Source organism: Prionailurus viverrinus, chromosome E1 (assembly GCF_022837055.1).
Source record: "Prionailurus viverrinus isolate Anna chromosome E1, UM_Priviv_1.0, whole genome shotgun sequence".
In the NCBI taxonomy this organism is placed as follows: Eukaryota; Metazoa; Chordata; class Mammalia; order Carnivora; family Felidae; genus Prionailurus; species Prionailurus viverrinus.
This window is the reverse complement of record NC_062574.1, coordinates 47,185,610-47,205,126: the sequence shown is the minus strand read 5'-3', so window position 1 is coordinate 47,205,126 and position 19,517 is coordinate 47,185,610. Positions and strand designations below refer to the sequence as shown.

The 19,517-nt window shown below is 52.5% G+C and overlaps 2 protein-coding genes across 3 annotated transcripts; one reads left to right on the top strand and one right to left on the bottom strand.

Moving 5' to 3' along the window:
• Positions 1–140: 140 nt before the first annotated feature.
• On the bottom strand, positions 141–3,311 carry MRPS7 (mitochondrial ribosomal protein S7). 2 transcript variants are annotated; one of them, XM_047831605.1, is made up of 5 exons: positions 3,206–3,311; positions 2,260–2,451; positions 2,075–2,138; positions 1,536–1,703; positions 141–432 (listed from the first exon to the last, which is right to left on the bottom strand). In XM_047831605.1, exons 1-5 carry the CDS (start codon positions 3,250–3,252, stop codon positions 211–213), a joined length of 693 nt encoding a protein of 230 aa, XP_047687561.1. In that variant the 5' UTR covers positions 3,253–3,311; the 3' UTR covers positions 141–210. The 2 variants fall into 2 exon arrangements, with proteins under 2 accessions (XP_047687561.1, XP_047687560.1); XM_047831604.1 differs by having other exon boundaries at positions 2,989–3,278.
• GGA3 (golgi associated, gamma adaptin ear containing, ARF binding protein 3) lies at positions 3,302–19,396 on the top strand. Its single transcript, XM_047831596.1, has 17 exons — positions 3,302–3,424; positions 10,008–10,092; positions 10,219–10,294; positions 11,679–11,777; positions 12,487–12,610; positions 12,867–12,970; positions 13,105–13,185; positions 13,575–13,712; positions 14,253–14,334; positions 14,447–14,563; positions 14,893–15,141; positions 15,528–15,598; positions 15,902–16,215; positions 16,446–16,654; positions 16,958–17,127; positions 17,301–17,411; positions 17,625–19,396. The coding sequence occupies exons 1-17, from the start codon at positions 3,385–3,387 to the stop codon at positions 17,733–17,735; spliced, it is 2,181 nt and encodes a 726-aa protein (XP_047687552.1). The 5' UTR covers positions 3,302–3,384; the 3' UTR covers positions 17,736–19,396.
• Positions 19,397–19,517: the final 121 nt, after the last annotated feature.

The window sequence follows — 19,517 nt, the reverse complement described above, 5'->3', positions numbered from 1 at the left end:
TAAAGTGGTATGTTCCTTCACTGTAAGGAGATGGGATAGGAAGAGCAAGTTCTAGGCCCGAAAGAAAGGACTAACAAGCAATACATATGTTGCTCCATCCTTATGAGGCCCGCCTGCCCTGAAAAAGGAACGACATCCTCAACCCTTAAGTGTTTCATTACTTCTTGCAGCAAAGAGCCCCGGGCTCCTCCCAGGGCCCCTACCCTCCCTCTACCACCAGCGGTAGTGAGCCAGCGCACGGTTGGCCTCGGCCATCTTGTGCATGTCATGCTTCTTCTTGATCACAGGGCCCTGGTTGTGAAAAGCCTCCAGCAGCTCATGGGACAACTTCTCCGGCATCAGCACCCGCCGGTGCTTCTTCTCCCGGCACTCAGTAATCATCCACTTCATGGCCAGGAAGCGACGGCGCCGGTCGGCTAGTGGCACGGGGACCTGAAGGAGACAAGACGTGGGCAAGTTAGTCCAAGAACTTGCCAGGCCTGCAGCCTCCTTCCTCCCTAAGCTGTAAGGGGTAGCCACAGGTTCCCTCTGACCCAGCCTTGGCAACGCTCCTGAGAAGAAGGGCCTCACTTCTCCTCTTGTGAGTTACCCACACCCGAGTGACCTCAGTGTAGCAGACACAAAGGCGTTCATTGAGCAAACGCTCATTAAGCACAGACCTCTTTCACCTCTAAACGGAACCTTAGCCAAGTTGATACAAACATCAACTGGGAAAAGCCCCATCGAGCTGGGGTGACTCAGCTAACTCAGATCACAGGTGCCTATAAACACAATCCTCTTGTCCAAAAATTATCTGCTAGACCACCACTATATACCACGTACCACACAAGACCCCAGGGACACAGTCATTAACGAGAGTCTCTTCCCTTGTGAAGTTTATGTTTAAAAAGCAGATGATGGGTGCCTGGGTGGCTCAGTCGGTTAAGCGTCCGACTTCAGTTCAGGTCATGATCTCACGGTTTGTGGGTTCAAGCCCTGCATCGGGCTCTGTGCTGACAGCTCAGAGCCTGGAGCCTGCTTCAGATTCTGTGTCTCCTTCTCTCTGCCCCTCCCCCACTCATGCTCTCTGTCTTTCAAAAATAAAACAAATAAAAAAAAAAAAAAGATGAGAACACTGGCTTATAACAATGATGTGTAATTAAGTGCAGTAACAGACCCCTCATTCAGTTCAGGAAATGGTGATGAAGCATCAGTTACTGGTCAAGCGCTACTCTAGACACCGGGAGATGAAGAGGAGTTATAAACACAGTCCCTCACTGCAAGAAGCTTACAATTTAGAACAGGGCATAGTGGACAGAATGGGGGTGGGGTGGGCTTCCAGAAAAAGTAATTCGGATGATTCTTTGCTCTCTTCCCCTCCCATCTTCGGCCTGTGAGTTTTACACTAGGACTCCGACGAGCAGATTCTGACAGAACCTAGTCCCTATAAAACTATCAATCTTGGCCTTGCTCTGGACCCTCCCCCTCACAAGTACCCCCCCCAACCATCTTGTTTCATGGGCGGGCAGCCCTGCGTTCCGGCCCTGACCACTCACTTGGTAGAAATGGCCGCCTCTGAGGATGGGTACCAGCCCAATCACAGGCTCACAGTTTTTCAGCGCTTGGTGGAAGATGGTATAGGGGTTGCGTTCGATGGATGCCCGTTCCTCTGCAGAGGCAGCATGGTACTTCTCAAACTGCTTCCTTTTCACAGCTTCCAGAGTCTGCAAAGGCATACATTGAAAGACACCGCACCAGCCTCCCTACAGGGTTTTCCCAGTTGAGCTAGTACCTTGCCCTTTACTCCTCCCATCCTGCTCTCCTATAACAGTGCAGCTCCTCTCTCAGAACTTCTAAGGCAAAGTTCCTAAGTGCCTCCCTCTTTCTGAGCGAGGACCAGGCAAACAGGCCAAGATTTGTGATTGGGGGAGTGAATGGTGGTGGCCGACTCCTGCAGGATGTATTAAAGTCACCACCTCCACCCATACATAGGAAGGTCATTCTAATGGCAGGTATGTGAATTTGTGCTTTTTTATGCTAAAGTGAAAGCCACATACAAAGCTGTAAGAAAGCAGACGGGAGACGAGCTGCCTACCTGCGCCATGAGGGATCTGGCCAGGACTTTGTTTCCTCCTTTCATTATCATGTTGGTGAATTTACTTCAAGAAGAAAAGCAACACGTTTAGGTTTCCAAGGCCTAGGATTCCACAGAATCCTAACTGCAGACCCTCCCTGGTATAGTCCCAGTCTGTGGAACAGAAGTATTTGCTTCCATCTGACCTGATCACTGGGTCTTCAAACACAGAGCTTGTTTTCGACGCTGGGGCAGCTTTGATATGCTGAGTCTTCCTGAGTTCCCGCTCATACTTCTCCTCCTCCGTCAGCTCTGCCAATGGCTTACGGTAATATTCTTTGTCAACCTGTGGATCCTTGTATTCAGGACCATAGCGGCTCCCCCTCACCTGGGTTAGCCTAAGAGGGGGGAAGAGGAAGAGGCGGGCAAAAGTTGACCCCACAAGAGAAAAGGCCTTACTTAATAGGCATGTTTGCCAACCCGTCGAGGAGAGAGAGGCAGGGAGAGCGTTAGGCAAACCTGAACGCAGTAATTCTGGCTCTTGTCCCAAGAGGTAAGTAAACTCCCCCCAAAAAGGCCAGGAAAGTCTCCCCCTCGTCAAGTGCCAACGGTAAGGAGAGCCTCCTGAAATCACAGGATAGGCGCCCCGCCTAGGCAGCTCTCCCCCCACCTCTCCCAACACAGAAAATCCCAGCACTGAGCTCTTTTCGTAAGACCGCACTTTCAGCTTCCAACCAGAACCCCATCGCCGGGAACAATCACGAAACCTTCACACTGTCCCAAAGTCACGCAGCTAATTCAGAGTCTTGGACCCAGGTGTCCTGGCCCGCAGGCTCTGTCCAGGTCCCCGCACGGTCCGCTTGTGGTCCTTTCCTTCCCTGCAGGTCTCTCCGTGAAGACCCAAGCGGCCCCCCGGCTTCCCGCCGCCCTCCTACCCTGGAAACCGCAGGAGACAATTCCGTACGCCCAGCGCCAGAACCGGCCACCCTCGCGCGGCCTTCACCGCGGGCGCAGCCATCTTGGCTGGCCACAAGGACCCCAACAGGGCCGTCCTCGGCGTGCCTGAGCGAGGGACGGCAGGCGGGGAAAAAGCTCCACAGGGTCCTAAATCTGTGCGTCACCCTATTAGTCCGGGCGTTAAGAGTCTCTCACTCCGAGGTCCAAAGGGAAGAATCGAAAGGAAACATTCGGCTTCTCATCCGTCGCAGTCTGATTCGACCGTCGGCGGCGGGGCTCTCTCCTCTCAGGCCCCATGCACGCCCCGCCCCGGCTCATCTCTTGCAAGTTCTCGCGAGGTTTGAGGCCGCAGGGCCGGCCCGGGCGGCTGCAATATGGCGGAGGCGGAAGGGGAGAGCCTGGAGTCCTGGCTGAGTGAGTAGCCGCGGCCGCTTCTGTCTGTCCTCGAGCCCCCTCGCCGCCCCCGCTGCCCCCCCTACACCTCCTCCCAGGGTCCAGTGGCGGCGTCTCCTAGCAGCTCGCGCTTCGGCTTGCCCTCGCCGCAAGCTGTCAGCGATCACGCCCCTTCCCCAGCAGGGCGCCCGGTCCCCCTCCCGGCGCCTCCTCCCACTGCTGCGCGCGGCGGCGGGAGCTGCGTGCTGTCCCGGCCCCGCGGGCTGCGGAGAAGCGTCAGCTAAGTGCTCCCGGCTGACATGCATCGGCGATTTGGGGACATTGTGGTGGGGCCCCGCTTCTCAGACCCCCGTGCCTCAGTCTCAGACCGAGGGAAAAGCCGCGGATTGGGGCTGAAACTTCGGGAGCGGTGGGCACCAGTGAGTATACACATACTGCTTCAGAATTGCGACCATGCATTTGAGAAGTGGCCGCTTCGCTGAGGCAGAATGTTTGAAGTGAGAATAATCCAAAGTAGGGTAAAGAACAGAGCTCCATTTTCCTGCAGCGGCCAAAGCTTGGTTATGTCTGTGTTGGGAGACACACACACTTGAACACCTTAACGAGTCATCGTCGATAGCGTACTCTGAGCAAAGCTGAGGAACACAGCCTAGTGCTGTAGTTAGAGCGGCCTTTGCTCTAATTGCTAAATCATATTTCTGTTAAGGAAATACAGGTTAACCTTGTTAGCAGGTAGTACTCTGCTGAAGGGTTAATAAGTTAACTTTCCTATGGGCTAGAAGAGGCCCTTGGAGGCCTCTTTAAGTGAACACAGATTGGGCAGGATGGTGACAGGTAGGATGCCTAGAGATTGCCTTGCGCAGAGACCTCTTATGTACCAGAGCCTCCAGGCTGTTTCCTCCAATGGCCTGAGCTTTCTTAATAAGAACCCCCCTTCAGGTTGTTGAACCCAGGTTACATTTGCAAAATCTGCAGTTGCAGGCAGGTCACAGTCTTCTGTATATATGGAACTGTTCTCTAAGGAGCTCAAAGCACTCCAAAGACACTCATTTAATTCATTTATCAAGTATCCTAGTGAAGCAGGTACTAATGGCACCATTTCACAAAAAGAGGACACCCTGACTCTAATCAAACCACTCGTCCAGAGACATCTAACCAGATATAGATATAACTACACTGGAATTGGATGTTGTTGTTTTTTAAGTTTATTTATTTTGAGAGAGAGAGAGAATCCCAAGCAGCCTCTGTGCTGCCAGTGCAGAGCCCATCCCAGGGCTCAATCCCACGAACCGTGATAACATGAGCCGAGCTGAAATCAAGAGTCAGATGCCCAACTGACAGAGCCACCCGTGGGTCCCTGAAATTTGTTTGATTCATGAATATGAATAGGGACGTTGAAGTAATTTGATTTAACCTGAGTTTAATAGACTAGATTTAGAGTTATATTTTGAAATAGGAGAGGGACAGACCTGTTTTTGAGGGAGAGTAGAGATTGTGAGTGGGGGAAGGACAATGGTGTCTGTAGACTTTAGAGCTGATACTGGCCTTTGATTTTTCCCATTAGAGTGACATTAGGGGCAGTGTTCAGATTCCTTCCATTCTTATGCGTCATTCACCTTCACAGTTCTTGTGACTTATTGGTGTGAACTTGGCCAGGTGAACGAACCAGTGCTTGGGGTTTAGCACTATTTTAGTCTAGGTCCTTGTCACTCTGTGGATTGCCAGAATTATTATAGAAGCCTCTACTGGGCCCAGTGCTTCAGGTGTCTCCCCACGTCCCTTCTGTCCACTTGGCATTCTGCTCCCAGAAGAGCACTTCTGTGGAATCAGGTCGTCCCACTGCCGCACGCCTCCTGCCGCCTCTTGGTGGCTTCCTGAGCGTCTTCTTGCTTTGCTAAGTCAGATGTGTTCTTGTCCCATCAGCACACATTGCTCTCCTTCCCTGGAAACCCTGTTCTCCTTTGCTTAACTGAATGCTTTAAAACCCATCCCAGATTCTCCTTGTCCACGGACTGTCTCTTGATGACTTCAGCCTTTTCTGAATTCCTGTCATTACTATAATCAGTCCATAAGAAATACCTGTTATGTGGGGCGCCCAGGTGGCTCAGTCGGTTAAGCATCCGACTTCAGCTCAGGTCATGATCTCACAGTTGGTGGGTTCAGGCCCCCCATCAGGCTCTGTTGACAGCTCAGAGCCTGAAGCCTGCCTCGGGTTCTGTGTCTCCCTCTCCCTCTGCCCCTCGTCTGCTCATGCTCTGTTTCTGTCTCAAAAATAAGTAAACATAAAAAGATTTTTAAGAAATACCTGTTATGTGAGGTATTATTAAAATTAATTAAGTTCAATCTGTCTTTGCCTTAAGTTCGGTAAAGGCGATCCTGGAGTGGATAAAGCATTATTAAAAAGAGACAGGTACAAGGCAAGAACTGTAAATGCTAAAATGCAGGCAGTTTCTTCAGGAAATTGGGGAGAAGTGGAATGGAAACATGATTCTGTCAGTGAGGAGGTAGCATTTGATCCAGCCCTTAAAGACTGGGGAGAACTGGCTAAGAAAACACTGGACGGTGATGTAAATAGAGAAACCATATAGGAACAGGTTTTTGGCTGGTTCAGGCAGGTAGTTCCAGTAGGAGTGTGGTGGGAGAGAAACCTGGGAAGTTAGAACCAAATTCTGGAAAAGCTGGAATTCCAGCTCAAAAAGCTTAAATTTCGACAGTTATCAGGTCCCCGTTCTTACCGTCTCTCGTGAAATCAGTGTTTTACAAGGGTTAGTATAGGGGTTTTATATAGGATGGCCAGGAGAAATTCAAGAAGCGGGTGAAGAAGGGGTTGGGGTAGGGGCAGAGGTAAGAAAGGAAGGAGAGATTTAAAAAGATTTTGAGGGGGGACACCTGGGTGGCTTAGTCGGTTAAGCATCTGACTTTTGATTTTGGCTGTGAAATCAAACCCGATGGCGGGCTCTGTGGTGACAGCATAGAGCCTGCTTGGGATTCTGTCTGCCCATTCCGTGCTTGTGCTTGCTGGATAAATAGATAGACCTTGAGAAGGAAGGGACCCTAGGTTGATGGAAATGGGTAAGAGGGAAGGAGTCAGCAATGGGGGTTCAAATCCGGATGCCTGGATGTGGGGGCAAAAGGAGTTTTTGAATGATGGCACCATTTTTCTTTAATTTTTTTTAGTGTTTTATTTATTTTTGAGAGAGAGACAGCGTGAGAGGGGGACAGAGGATCCAAAGTGAACTCCGTGCTGACAGCAGTGAGCTCAGTGTGGAGCTCGAACTCATGAACCGTGTGATCATGACCCGAGCAGAAACCGAGTCGGATGCTCAACCAACTGAGCCACCCAGACACCCCATGATGGCACCATTTATAGAAATAGGGAAGTCAGGAAGGAGAAGTAATGAGCTTGTTTTAAAACTTGTTTCTGTAACAAATCATATACTCTAATTTTTTGCTCTGGTTATTTTGCACGTGTTGCACCAACAGAGTATAACCTCCTCAAGGCTAGGCTCTGAGTCTTGGACTTTTTCTGTAGTCCCTCTATGGCCAAATGCTCTGTACTTAGTTTTCCTTTAGTTACGTTATTGATTGATTGAATAATATAGTACAGTACAATTGATCTGTGTACTTAATTTTCTGTGAGCACTTAACAAAGACTTGGTGACTAAGGCCCTCTTGATTCAAGACCCTAGCACTGAGGGCTGACTCTTGATTGCTTTTCCATCCTGTATTCTTGCCTCTCTTAATCTCTCAGTAATATGTTACATAGAATTTGTCATCTGTGAAATGTTTGAGCTGTGTTGGGATTGGGTAGCCAGTGTTGCCCCTACTTGAACCATCCCCACTTGACCTTTTGAGGCCCCACAACAGTCAAAACTAGTGTTGGAACTAAGCTGAAAAATGAGAGCAGAAAATCTAGATGCACAGACACACAAGAGAATAAGGCTTTCAAGAAAGACCTGAAAATAGAAACCTGAGTCAAAGTAGAGTCCAGGGCTAGTTCTAGAGGGTGGGGTCGACAGGTGAGGCTGTGGTGTCAGCTCTGTGCCAGGTACTAGAGCTTGTTTTGTGGGTGGAAAGTTGTGTGCATCTGCTGGAGGGAGGCAGTGGGCAAATGGAGAGATCGAGTCACCCAGAAGTATCCCCAGTTTTCTTCCAGTTCCCAAGGGTGCTGTGGTCAGCTTCCTGAGTAGGCTGGAGAGCTGGAGCAGATACTCAGAACCAGGACTGACCATTGCTGAACAGGGGCTGTTTGTGCCCACATGTAGGCAGAGAGCTCCCTGCAGAGTTGCAGTAGAAAGGTCTGTCCAGATGAAAGGAAGTGGGATTCTGGAGAAGTTGAACCCAAGTGAGAAGGGGGTGGGCGTATACTTGGAAGCAGAAGTGCTACAAGAATTACAGGAGGCCTGGGGAGAACACGTGTGGTGACGGTCCATTGCTCATGCACGTGTGGGGGCAGGGGAGCATCCATGCAGCACTCCCCGCCGTCCTTTTCCAGTTGTGAACAGTGCAAGTGAATGCGTTAGTCTTTCTTACGCCATGAAGTACGTGACTCTTCTCAAAATGATAATAGCAGCGATGGGAGGGGTATGGCTTCTCAGACCATCTTCTTTTTGCATCCTTCAGCTTCTTGATGTCATGTGAGAACTTTAAGCATCTCAAATGATGGGGATTAGTAACACAGCCATGCTAACACCTGAGAAGATATCAGGCAACTGATGGGAGAAACATGGGGCTTCTGGAAGGTGACAGCTTGTAGGTCACCATGGCAATAAATAGCCACTCTTGACGGAATTAAATTAATTTGCTTCCTTTCTAGCTTGACATTTTAAAGGGCCTGCTAATTCTCTCTTCATGATTGAGGACAGACATTTCTCTTTTCCTCCAAATAGGAGCTCAAAGCATCAGAATCTTCTTGCGATCAGAGCAGAAACACTGCCAGGCACGCGCGCTGCGTCTGTGGGTCCTGCGCGCCTTCCCTCCGCCTCCGGGTGGCGTCTGCTGACTTCTTGCACCTCAGAGCCCTCTTTGGGGCAGGGCGGGGGTGGGGAGATGCTGGGAGGCCTTGTTAGGATTTGGTCACGGAGCAAGTGATTTTTGATATTAGGAAAAAGGAAGTTAAGAAAACACAGTCACGAGAAACCAGAATTCAAGAACTTCTGACAACACCCCTTGTGTGGAGGGGCTTTTTCAAGGTTCTCTTGCTCTGCTTTTGGCACTTGTGGAAATGTGTGGGAGTATGGGGATTTAAAAACGGTTTACGCCTTCAGCCTTCCATTCCTCTTCTGAACCTGAAGTCCTAAATTTAGCAAACAGCTTGAGAGTGCTTTCTGGAAGAGGCAGACTCCAAGATCTGAATCAGAGGTGGGAACACCCTTAACCACCCCTAGCAAGGTTCTGGGGGACAACAGGGGAGAGGGGACCCCACCAAATATTAGGAGACTTGACATTTAGCACGTGGATTTTAAACCCTCAATGATCCCTCTGAGAACTCTCCAACACTTGTCTTTGTCCTTAATCATAGGAGACCACTTATTTTTTTATTCTTTTATTATTTTCAAAAAAAATGTTTCAAGTTTCTTTCTTTATTTTGAAAGAGAGAGAGCGAGAGCGAGCAGGGAAGGGGCAGAGAGAGAGAATCCCAAGCAGGCTCCTCACTGTTTGCACAGAGCCAGATGTGGGGCTCTAACTCACAAACCGAGAGATCATGACCTGAGCTGAAATCAAGAATTTGATGCTTAACTAACAGAGCCACCCAGGTGCCCCATAGAAGGTCATTTAAACTGTAGGGGCGGTCTGTATCTGCGGTCCTGGGGATGGAGCACGATGATTGGTGTTCAGTAGGGGCTCATTAAATATTAGTTTCACTTAAAAGGATGACATCGTGGGGGTGCCTGGGTGGCTCAGTCGGTTAAGCGTCCGACTTCAGCTCAGGTCATGATCTCACACTCTGTGAATTCGAGCCCTGCTGACAGCTCAGAGCCTGGAGCCTGCTTCAGATTCTGTGTCTCCCCCTCTCTCTGCCCCTCCCCTGCTCATGCTCTGTCTCTCTTTGTCTCAAAAATAAATAAAAAGATTAAAAAAAAAATTTTTTTTTAAAGGATGACATTGTGTACAATTTAAAAAACATTTAAAGCGTTAAGGAAAGTTGGGTCTTGAAAAAATGTTTGAAGGGCACATAGGAAATACATTTCCTAAGTATATATATATATATATATTTTTATCAAGTATCACCTGACTTTAATTTCTCCAGGAAACACTTCTTGATAACTCCTACTTGCTTAATAGCTTATTTTTATGTAACTAGAATTATTTATACTTATTTGTTACATTAAGCATTTTTGTGGATATCAGTTTGAAGATTTTTATCATTTGTGTTTATAATTATTCATCTGTACTATCGACCGTGGTCAACTCTAAGCTTTGCAAGGCTGAGAATTTGTTTTCCCTTTCATCTGTGACTTTCAAAATACTGGACTGACCTGTTGAGGATTTTCTTATCAGAAAAGAAATGTGGAAACAAACTTAGCTTCACATCAATGCCTAAAAATTGTTGGAACACTTTCCATTGTGTCCTCAATTGTCCTCCGCTTTGCTCTGTCCCAAGATAAAGCCACCAATCCTTCCAACCGCCAGGAGGACTGGGAATACATAATTGGCTTCTGTGATCAGATCAACAAAGAGCTTGAAGGGTGAGTCTCAAAGCTGTTGGGAGGCAAGTGGGAGAGAGCTGACTGTAGAAGTAAAAACTGGCCAAGGAGGGCCAGTCACATGGTCCCAGGGTCGGTGCCTGAAAGCAGGGTCTGCTTGTCTCCCAGGCCACAGATCGCTGTCCGACTGCTGGCCCATAAGATCCAGTCTCCACAGGAATGGGAGGCAGTCCAGGCCCTGACGGTATGTGGTTTCATTGCGATGGTGCATTTCAGTGAGCCCAGGCCTTTCCTCATGCGCCCACTGGGTTCTCTGGGGTTTTCATGGCTCACGTCCTAAGGCAGCTGGAAGTCCCTGATACTAGATCTATCTGGAGCGCGTTCTGTAAACTGTCCCACGAATGCGTATGACTGAAGTGCAGTCCCTGCACCATGGCCACCGGTCTTGTGGGAGAAGCTGAGTGGCTAAGGGAAGGAGCCAGAGGCAGGAGCCCTGAGCCCAGGGTGGAGCCCAGAGGCGGCTTCTTGAAGAGATGCTAACAGCTGTGTTGCCAGTTAAGAGTTAGCCAACTAAAGGAAAACGAGGCAAGTAAAAAGTTGTTCTGTAGCTAAAAGTGACGCTAGCTCCTGCTGAAGGCACCACCGACAGGTGGAACTTAGTGTTTATTCAGAGGGGACAAGTGCGGCACTGAGCCGGAGGTGGCTGAGCTCACAGGATTCCTAGGTTCTCCCCGGCTTCAGCCGGGTCATGCCTGGGAAGGGCGCTCAGACGGCTCACGTGCATACACCTCTGTTGCGTTCACTGCAGAGAGAAGGCCTTATAAAACAATGCTTCTCAACCTGGAGTGGGTTTCCTCTCCAGGGGACCTGTGGCAGTGTCTAGAAGCACTTTTGGGTGTCACGTGTCATGGGGCATTACTAGTATCTAGTGACTAGAGGCCAGGGATGTTGCTGAACATCTTACAATGTAGAGGACGGGCTTCCACAACAAAGAATGGCCCAGAACGTCAGTAGCGATATGCTGGAAAACCCCTACTTTACAAAGTCAGAAGCCAAAAAAGGGAACACTGGGGTGGAGCTCTCCTGGGCATAAACTGCAGGCCCCAGGGCCCCAGGAGGCACCGAAAACTTAAGGTAGTTTATGTGCCTCAGAAGGAAAATCGATGGGAGCAGGGAGGGAAAATATGTCTTTGAAAAAGAAAACTGTTTAAATATTATCTTCCATCTTCCCCAAACATTGATCAGCTTATAGCAAGAGCCCTGGACCCAGAGTCACAGAAACTTTCTGTCTCTGGGCCTCAGTTTCCTCATCTAAATGATGAGGGCGGAATCTTGCAAGCAGGCACTTTCTACGACAGACATTCATCTGTCTTGGTATCTGGGTCCCAGTGCTTTGTTCTTTAGTTCCTATTTGGCTTCCCCAGAAGAGGTTTAAGGGGCCCAAGGTGTCCGTGATCCTGTTGCCCTGATGCTTGGCGGGGGGGGGGGGGGGGGGCAGTGCACACAAACTTCCCGATCGGTTTCTTCCTTGTGAAGGTCTAGTCACTGTGATCTGTGTGCAGGGTCCTGGCTGAGCGCCAGCTCCGACCCTCACCCGCACTGAGCACCTCCCCTCCATGTGGCTGCAGGTGCTGGAGGCGTGTATGAAGAACTGTGGCAGAAGATTTCATAATGAAGTAGGAAAGTTCCGGTTTTTGAATGAGTTAATCAAAGTCGTCTCTCCAAAGGTCAGTCAGTGGCGGTTTTCTCATTTCTAGGAACTCCTTTCGTGTTCCTCCCCCTCTCCCATCTTACTGGCTTCACCTTGCAGCGGCATCTCCACAGAGCTGTCTTTAGAGAGCTGTCCATATCTTGTCCTCAGAGAGCTAGGCCCTGAGTGTAGCAGGGTGACCATGAGGCCACAGGGACAGGCAGCCCTCTGATGGACTCCTGGCCTTAATGTGACAGGTGATGTGGCCGCAGGTGTTAACACGCACCCTGGCTGGGGGCGGGGGGTGGGGGAGGGGGGCTCCTGGGACCGCGGTCACTTTTCTTTGGTCCGTCTTCCGTAGGTCTAAGGAGTTACTCTTCTCATCACTCAGCCGCTCAGCTTCTGTTGCTCGCTGGTGTTGCTTCAGCTCTAGGCACCATTTAAAGCACAGGGAGCAATTTTTCATACTTCAGACATTCTCATTAATTCCCCTGAGATAAATTGCCATTGTTTCTGGGAGATTGTGCATGGAAACTCCCTGTCTGAGCAGACTGTAGCCCTGATAGATCCTGCTCTGCCACGGTGGTGTCCTTCTATGTGACACACAGCGGACACCTGCCGCTCTGGGACAGGCCTGAAGACTGGGGCTAACCAGCCACCTTTCATTGCCGTGAAGAGAGCTTTCCCATGGTCTCTGCCTCTGACACCAGTTACGAGGTTTTTCCCTATTTCCTTTTGCCTCTTAGTACCTGGGGGACAGGGTGTCTGAGAAAGTGAAGACCAAGGTGATCGAGCTGCTTTACAGCTGGACATTGGCCCTGCCAGAAGAAACAAAGATCAAGGATGCTTATCACATGTTGAAGAGACAGGGTATGTGCTTACCTTCCCTCGGCCTTCCGAGCAGCCCCAGAGGCTGGTTAAGGCCAGGAAGAATGAGGGGGTGTCTGCCATCCCCTCCTGAAGGGAAGATCCTGGGAAGGGCTCAGCTGCGGTTTGATAGGTTGAGATGGTCCTCACCCCTTGCAGGTCCTGGTCACAGGGCTGTGCCCGCCCTCGTTGTGTGAGGAACGGCCACAAGGTGACCCCAGCCTGAGCAGACACTCCGCCCCCTTATGTTCCCTTTCAGGCATAGTGCAGTCTGACCCACTGATCCCCGTGGACAGGACACTGATCCCCTCTCCACCGCCTCGTCCCAAAAACCCTGTTTTTGATGATGAGGAGAAATCCAAGGTAAAGTGCATCCCAGCCGATAGCGTCCTCAGATGAGGCGTGGGCTCACTCAGTGCCACGGGAGCTCCGGTTCCTCTGCGGTCTCCCAGGTGGGGTGTTACCTTTCCCTTTACCTTCGGTACCTCCTCTTCCAGCTTTTAGCCAAGTTGTTGAAAAGCAAAAACCCAGATGACCTACAAGAGGCCAACAAGCTCATCAAGTCCATGGTGAAGGAAGTGAGTGGGCCCTGGGCCTTGGGGCGGAGGAACTCTTGACCACAGAACAATAGTCCCTTCCCCTGGTGTGAGGCCTGCTGCTTGCCCTTGCCCCCAGCCCTCATCTGGAGAGGCCAGAGAGCGGGAGGCGCACTGGAGCTTCTGGTGGGAGAATGGACTAGAGGAACAAACCTGGATGGGGCCAGCCTGGGGGGTAGGGCGGGCCGTTATTTTAAAAGAAAAAGTGCGTCAGGACTGGGACTTGTGTTTCCCAAGAACCGTGCATGAAAAGGAGCTTCCACTGGGACTGGCCTCTGCGCGTGTCCTCTGGTGCAGTCCTTGCTGTGGGGCATCAGGCGCCGTGGGATGAGTCTAGTTGAGCTTTTTCTCCTTGATCATCTTCGCTACAGGACGAGGCACGGATCCAGAAGGTGACCAAGCGTCTGCACACTTTAGAGGAGGTTAATAACAACGTAAAGCTGCTCAATGAGATGCTGCTTCATTACAGCAAAGAGGATTCTTCAGAGGCAGATAAAGAGCTCATGAAGGTAGGCGCGTCTCCGGGGGGCTGGGCTCTGGGAACGGGGGCCAGCCTTTGCTCAGTACCTGCCATTCCTCATTAGCACGGCAGCCGGGTGGCGGTGGGAGCAGTGACACCCCCATTTTACACGAGCTGTGGCTAACTCAGGCTAGAAGAGCCGTGCGTACACCCGAGTCTGTGTGACCCTGCGGACCCACCATCAGGGCTCACTTCTCTCTGCCTCAGGGACATTTGGGTAGAGAGACCCACCCTGTGCCCCCTGACGCTGCTGCACCTTAGTCCTTGGTCACATAGATGCTCTGAATTCTGAGGCGTGTGCTCACCTCGGGGACAGGAAGGGACACACTCCCACTGGTCCTAAGCAGACCTTTCGGGTGATCCACCGTGGTGACAGCTGGGAGCAGGAAGATGTGTGCTCTGAGCCCAGTTCTGCCGGTAACTGACCATGGCACTAGAGGAGCCCCCTGAGCGCCTGGACGTGAACACCGCACCGGAGGATTTCCAAGGGACTTTGTAGCTCTCATTTTTAGGTCTGGGACTCTTTCAGGAGCTGTTTGATCGGTGTGAGAATAAGAGGCGGACATTATTCAAACTAGCCAGTGAGACAGAGGACAATGACAATAGTTTGGGTGAGTTCAAGAGTAGTTGGCAAGGATGACCCAGGAATGTGGGTTTGGCCCGGAGGCGTGGAGTGGGGGAGTGTCATGGCCTGGAATGAGAAGTACCTCTTTTCTGCTCTAGGGGACATCCTCCAGGCCAGTGACAACCTCTCCCGGGTCATCAGCTCTTACAAAACAGTCGTTGAAGGGCAGGTGGTCAATGGTGAGGTAGCCACCTCAGCCATTCCAGACTCTGAAGGTAAAGTGTTCCAGTTCTCCATTCTGGACCCGTCCAGACCAGCCCCGGGCCCCACCACCGAGCCATCCAGACCAGCCGTGGGCCCTGCCACCGAGCCATGAGCCCGAGCGCTTGACCCACAAGCCATCCTGCAGGGCCCGAGGGGATTCTGAGCCACTCCAAGTGGTCCTCCAGCTTCCCAGAGGCCAGGAGCTGTGGATAGGGTTTTCTTTGCTTGCTTCTTTTCACTGTTGCCCAGGCTGGAGGCCGCGCTCAGGGTTCTGCTTCCTTCTGTGCAGCCACTAGAGTGGCCCCTAATCAGTCCCGTCCCCCTCCATTCGCCCATCCAGGAAACCACTCCAGGGACCAAGGCACTCTCATCGACCTTGCTGAGTTGGACACACCAAGCAGCTCATCCTCAGTGTCGGCCCCGGCCCCGGCCCCTGCCCCACCGTCCTCCGGCATCCCTATCCTCCCTCCACCCCCCCAGACCTCAGGCCCTGGGCGCAGCCACCCATCCAGTCATGCCGAGGCCGCCCTGGGACCCAACAGCACAAGCAATGCCCTCTGCCTGCTGGACGAGGAGCTGCTCTGCTTGGGTGTGTCCTGGAGGGGCCAGCAGAGCAAAAAGGCGTGTGGAATCGGGAGGAGGGCTGAGGGGTGGCTGTGTACTTAGCAGAGGTGGAGAAGGGGGCTTCAGGTGGAGGGATAGAGTCCAGTTCAGTGGCCTTCAGGGCAGTCTGCACCCAGGCTCCAGCGTGGACGCAGTGGACTGTCTTGCTCTGCTCCCCAACTCTGCGCCCCCCGCCCCCCACCACATACGGAACATAAGGACTGAAGAGGATCCCTCACCCCCTGGAGGCTGCCTGGGGGAAAACCTCCCCGCCTGTCACCCCTTGATGCTCATTTTGTCATGTGACCTTCCCTGGGTGAGGTGGGACTCCCCAAGGCAGAGCCCCTTCTCACCATCATCTTCTGTTTTCAGGCCTTGCTGATCCAGCCCCCACTGCCCCTCCCACAGAGTCAGCTGGAAACAGCCAATGGCCCCTGTTCCAGGTAGGGACATAGGGGACATCACTAAAATGCTCGACAAGCTTCACTTCTCTTTCCCGACTCATCCTCAGCCCCAGTTGGCTGCAGCCAACTGCGGCGCCTGTCCTTACTCCTTGGGGCACTGCCCTGCGTGCATTTAGGAACGTGGATCACATCCAAGGGCTGGCCTTGGCCTCAGGAAGCTGCTCGTCCAGTGGTGGGGTCACAGGGCCCCCAGGGAAGGGGGCCAGAGTTGGAGACCCGAAACCTGCCATCTGCGGCAGACCCCTCCACAGCCTTTGCTCATGCACTTTCCATCCCTAACAGAACGAGCAGCTGGACCTGGACTTTGGCGGCCCCGAGCCCAGGAGTGCTGCCGCCAGCCCCTCGGATGGGCCTCTCGTCCCGCCCTCAGCACCGTCCGCGGGCAGCTCCCAGGCTCCACTGCCGCCCTCCTTCCCAGCTCCTGCGGTCCCAGCCAGTGTTCCCGCCCCCAAACCAGGCTCCTTCTTGTTCCCAACTGGACCGGCCCCAGCCCTCAAGGCTGAGCCCACAGCCCTCGGGTACCACGGCTCGGCTTTGGGCGATAGCACCCTGCACCAGCTGGATGCCCTTGATCATCTTCTTGAAGAGACCAGAGCGTAATGAGTGGGGGAGAGCTGGACCTGGGTTTGGCAGAACCAGGGGCAGCTCCAGAGGGTCTGGGGATGTGCCCTTTTGGCCTACTGAGTCAGGTGGGAATCTGGAAACGGTGGGAGGTGGGGTAGTAAGAACCGCTCTGCCTGGCGGGAAGGGGAGAGGTGCTTTGAGGGGTTGGCGCTATAGCTTCCCCAGGTCTCTGACTTGCCTTGTCCTCCTTCCTGCCTCTCAGGACATCAGGTCTGGTGAAACCCGTCTCCTCCATCTTCTTCCCTGGGGCCACCACCTCCCCTCTGGTCCCCACCAGCACCACTGCTCGGCCTCTCCTCCCCTTCTCCCCTGGGCCCAGCAGTCCTCTCTTCCAGCCCCAGGGCAGCCCCATGAAGGGGCCAGAGCTCTCCCTGGCCAGTGTCCATGTTCCCCTGGAATCTATCAAGCCTAGTAAGTGTCGGAAGCATGGGGCAGGAGGGGATGTGGGGCCCAGGCTGTGGGGTCCTAGGGAGTGAGGGGCGGGCACAGGCCGTCTGCCCAGGTCCCTTAGAGCCAGACATGACCCGCTTCCCTGCTGTCTTGGGTCTCTCCTTGTTGCCACTGGACTCTTGGGAGGTTCTGAGAGGCTCTTTCCCAGATTCTTGCAAGGAGCCTGCTGGCCACAGGGTTGCCCGGTCCTGCCCACTTGGCTGTGGCCAACACCCTCTGGGCTCTGTGAGGTTTCTCCTTCACCCACATGATCTCTCCTCACAGGCAGCGCCCTTCCTGTGACAGCCTATGATAAAAATGGCTTCCGCATCCTCTTCCACTTTGCCAAGGAGTGTCCGCCTGGACGTCCTGACGTGCTGGTGGTGGTAGTGTCCATGCTGAACACAGCTCCCTTGCCCATCAAGAGCATCGTGCTGCAGGCCGCAGTGCCAAAGGTACCCCTGGCTTCCTGGGGCCTCTAGAGGCAGAAGTAGCCTTATCTTGAACCCACTGGGTTGAGGGGCCCTGAGGCCAGCAGGCAGCAGCCATGTGTCCACTGTGACTCCAGTAGGCTCCCTCCTAGGGGCACCTGCCATCTCTCTTCAAAGGAGCTTCTCTTTTTCTTCAGTCAATGAAGGTGAAGTTACAGCCACCCTCTGGGACAGAGCTGTCTCCATTTAGTCCCATCCAGCCGCCTGCAGCCATCACCCAGGTCATGCTGCTGGCCAATCCGCTGAAGGTGAGCTAGAACCAAGGTCCATCCTGAAGCCCCAGCTGCCCCAGATTAGGACCTCTGCCTCCCAGTTTGAAGTGCCGTGATACCGCAGCGTTAACTGTGTCCCTTCCCTACCCTGGTTCAGTGGCCGAGGGAGCCTGGGGTGGTGAGGGGAGCACAGAAAGGGCCCCAAGGTTTGAGAAGAGGAGGTCTCACACGCTTGCCCCTTTGTCACAGGAGAAAGCGAGGCTTCGGTATAGGCTGACCTTCGCCCTGGGAGAGCAGCTGAGCACAGAGGTGGGCGAGGTGGACCAATTCCCTCCTGTGGAACAGTGGGGTAACCTATGACCCCAGAGGACTCCGTGTCACCTCCGCATTGAAGCTCAGGCAGGCTGCCACAAGACAGGAGGGCTCTCTGGTCCAGTCATTCTCCACATCCTGACTGCAGTGCTTAGAGCTTTGATACGGAACAGGGGCCCTGGGCATTGCTGCTGGGAGCCAAGCTGCTGCCGTGATGATCTCTCATTGGCCCCCTAAAAGGACCTGGTTTTTTTTGTCTACCTGTGTGACTTGAAGTGGCCGTGTGCTGTCAGGGGCGGGGGGGAGTGGCTCCAGACTCTGCACTATTGCCCTGGGAACGTGGACCCAAGGCAGGGGAGTAGGTTTTTTCCTCCCATGCTGGCATCCTGATGCCATAAGGGGGGAGGGCTCTAAAGAGACTTGGCACCCTCCCTCAAGGACCGTGTTCTCACACCCCCCCAGAGGCCTCAGCCCCCTCATCACTACTTTGTGCTTCCCCTGCTGGCAGTCTCCTCTTGGGAGGTAGGCAAAGCCCAGTGGTCCCAAGTGGCCCTGGGCATAGAGAAGTTGACGTACTACCGAGTCTCCAGCCCTGCCTTCCGTGGGCAGCAGCGTCCTGGAATGGCCGCTGGGTGAAGAGTTGTGTGCTCGTCTCTGGTGGTTGCAGGCTGTGTCCTATGGACATCGCAGTGGGATATGAAACTCCGCCTATTAGAAACAGAACTTGGCCTTGTGGCAGCCAAAACTAGGGATACAAAAGAAAATGGAAGAGAACCAGTGTCTCCCCTTCTCTGGAAGCAGGTACTCAAAGCTTTCTGGGAAAAGTGTGCCTCCTGCCTTGGGAATAGGCCATCCTACTCACTACCTCTTGCTTGGCATGAAATAAACTGCTCTCCTGCCCTTTGAGTGTCTGAAGGAGAGGACAACTCCCATCATCCTCTGCATTCTCCTGCTTAGGCTTCCCCCTCTTCCCACCATTTGGCCTGTGGTATGGCATGTATTTGGGAACAGGCAGCCTCAGGGTCAGGCATATTGCACTAGACTTCTTACCTGTTGCCTAGGAACCTTGACTGTCCCCAGCTGCTGAGGGGCATGTCCGCAAGATACGGGGTCTGGAGGTGGTGAGATTAGGAGCCGTGCTTGAATCGAGTCACCAGACCCTAGTGCTTCGGCAGTGCTCAACCTCCGACCGCTTGTCCGAGTTGCTCCTTCTACCAGATGCACGTGGGCCAGGGACTCCAGGCCTCACAGGGCAAGAAAGGGACAACCACCAGCTGAGGAAAGAGCACTCAGCTCATCTGGGCTTAGCTGGATGGCTCCAAGCCATCTCTGGGGAAAGGTGGCACATGCCACAATCCCTGATCCCTCCCTGCACTTTGCCAGGTTTCCTTACTGTATCAGAAGGTCCTCTCCCGCTTCCTTTCCAGCTTCCGCAAGCAGAATTCACTGCTTGATTATTAGAACAGGTCAAAAGTGAATCCATTCACAACATACAGAGTAAATCCAAGAGCTTTCCAAAAGCCAGCTGCTAGCAGCCCTGGGAAGGTTTACGGGATTACTGTGTGAAAATACACCTTTATAATAAGCTTTAGACATTAAAATTGAGTGTTACTACTGAGGTCACTGCTTTGTGACAAATGGCTGTATACGATATCCCAACTCTGCTGCCCTTGTTCTGCTGCATGTCAAATAAAATCATTTTTGCCGTAGCTGGAATCCTAATACCCATTCACCCCACAGTGGACAGAGTACCATTTAATGAATTCCAAATGTAGACACATCTGCTGGCATCACCTGAGGTTTTTGTTGATGAAAGTACAGGTTCCTGGA

Coding starts and splice junctions, on each gene's coding strand:
- GGA3 (XM_047831596.1), top strand. CDS start 3,385: ATGGCGGAGGCGGAAGGGGAGAGCCTGGAGTCCTGGCTGA. Junction 10,093..10,218: donor ATCAACAAAGAGCTTGAAGG/GTGAGTCTCAAA, acceptor CTTGTCTCCCAG/GCCACAGATCGCTGTCCGAC. Junction 17,128..17,300: donor TGCAGGCCGCAGTGCCAAAG/GTACCCCTGGCT, acceptor CTTTTTCTTCAG/TCAATGAAGGTGAAGTTACA.
- MRPS7 (XM_047831604.1), bottom strand. CDS start 3,071: ATGGCTGCGCCCGCGGTGAAGGCCGCGCGAGGGTGGCCGGTTCTGGCG. Junction 2,452..2,988: donor TGTCTCCTGCGGTTTCCAGG/GTAGGAGGGCGG, acceptor CCCCCCTCTTAG/GCTAACCCAGGTGAGGGGGA. Junction 2,139..2,259: donor TTTGAAGACCCAGTGATCAG/GTCAGATGGAAG, acceptor TTCTTCTTGAAG/TAAATTCACCAACATGATAA.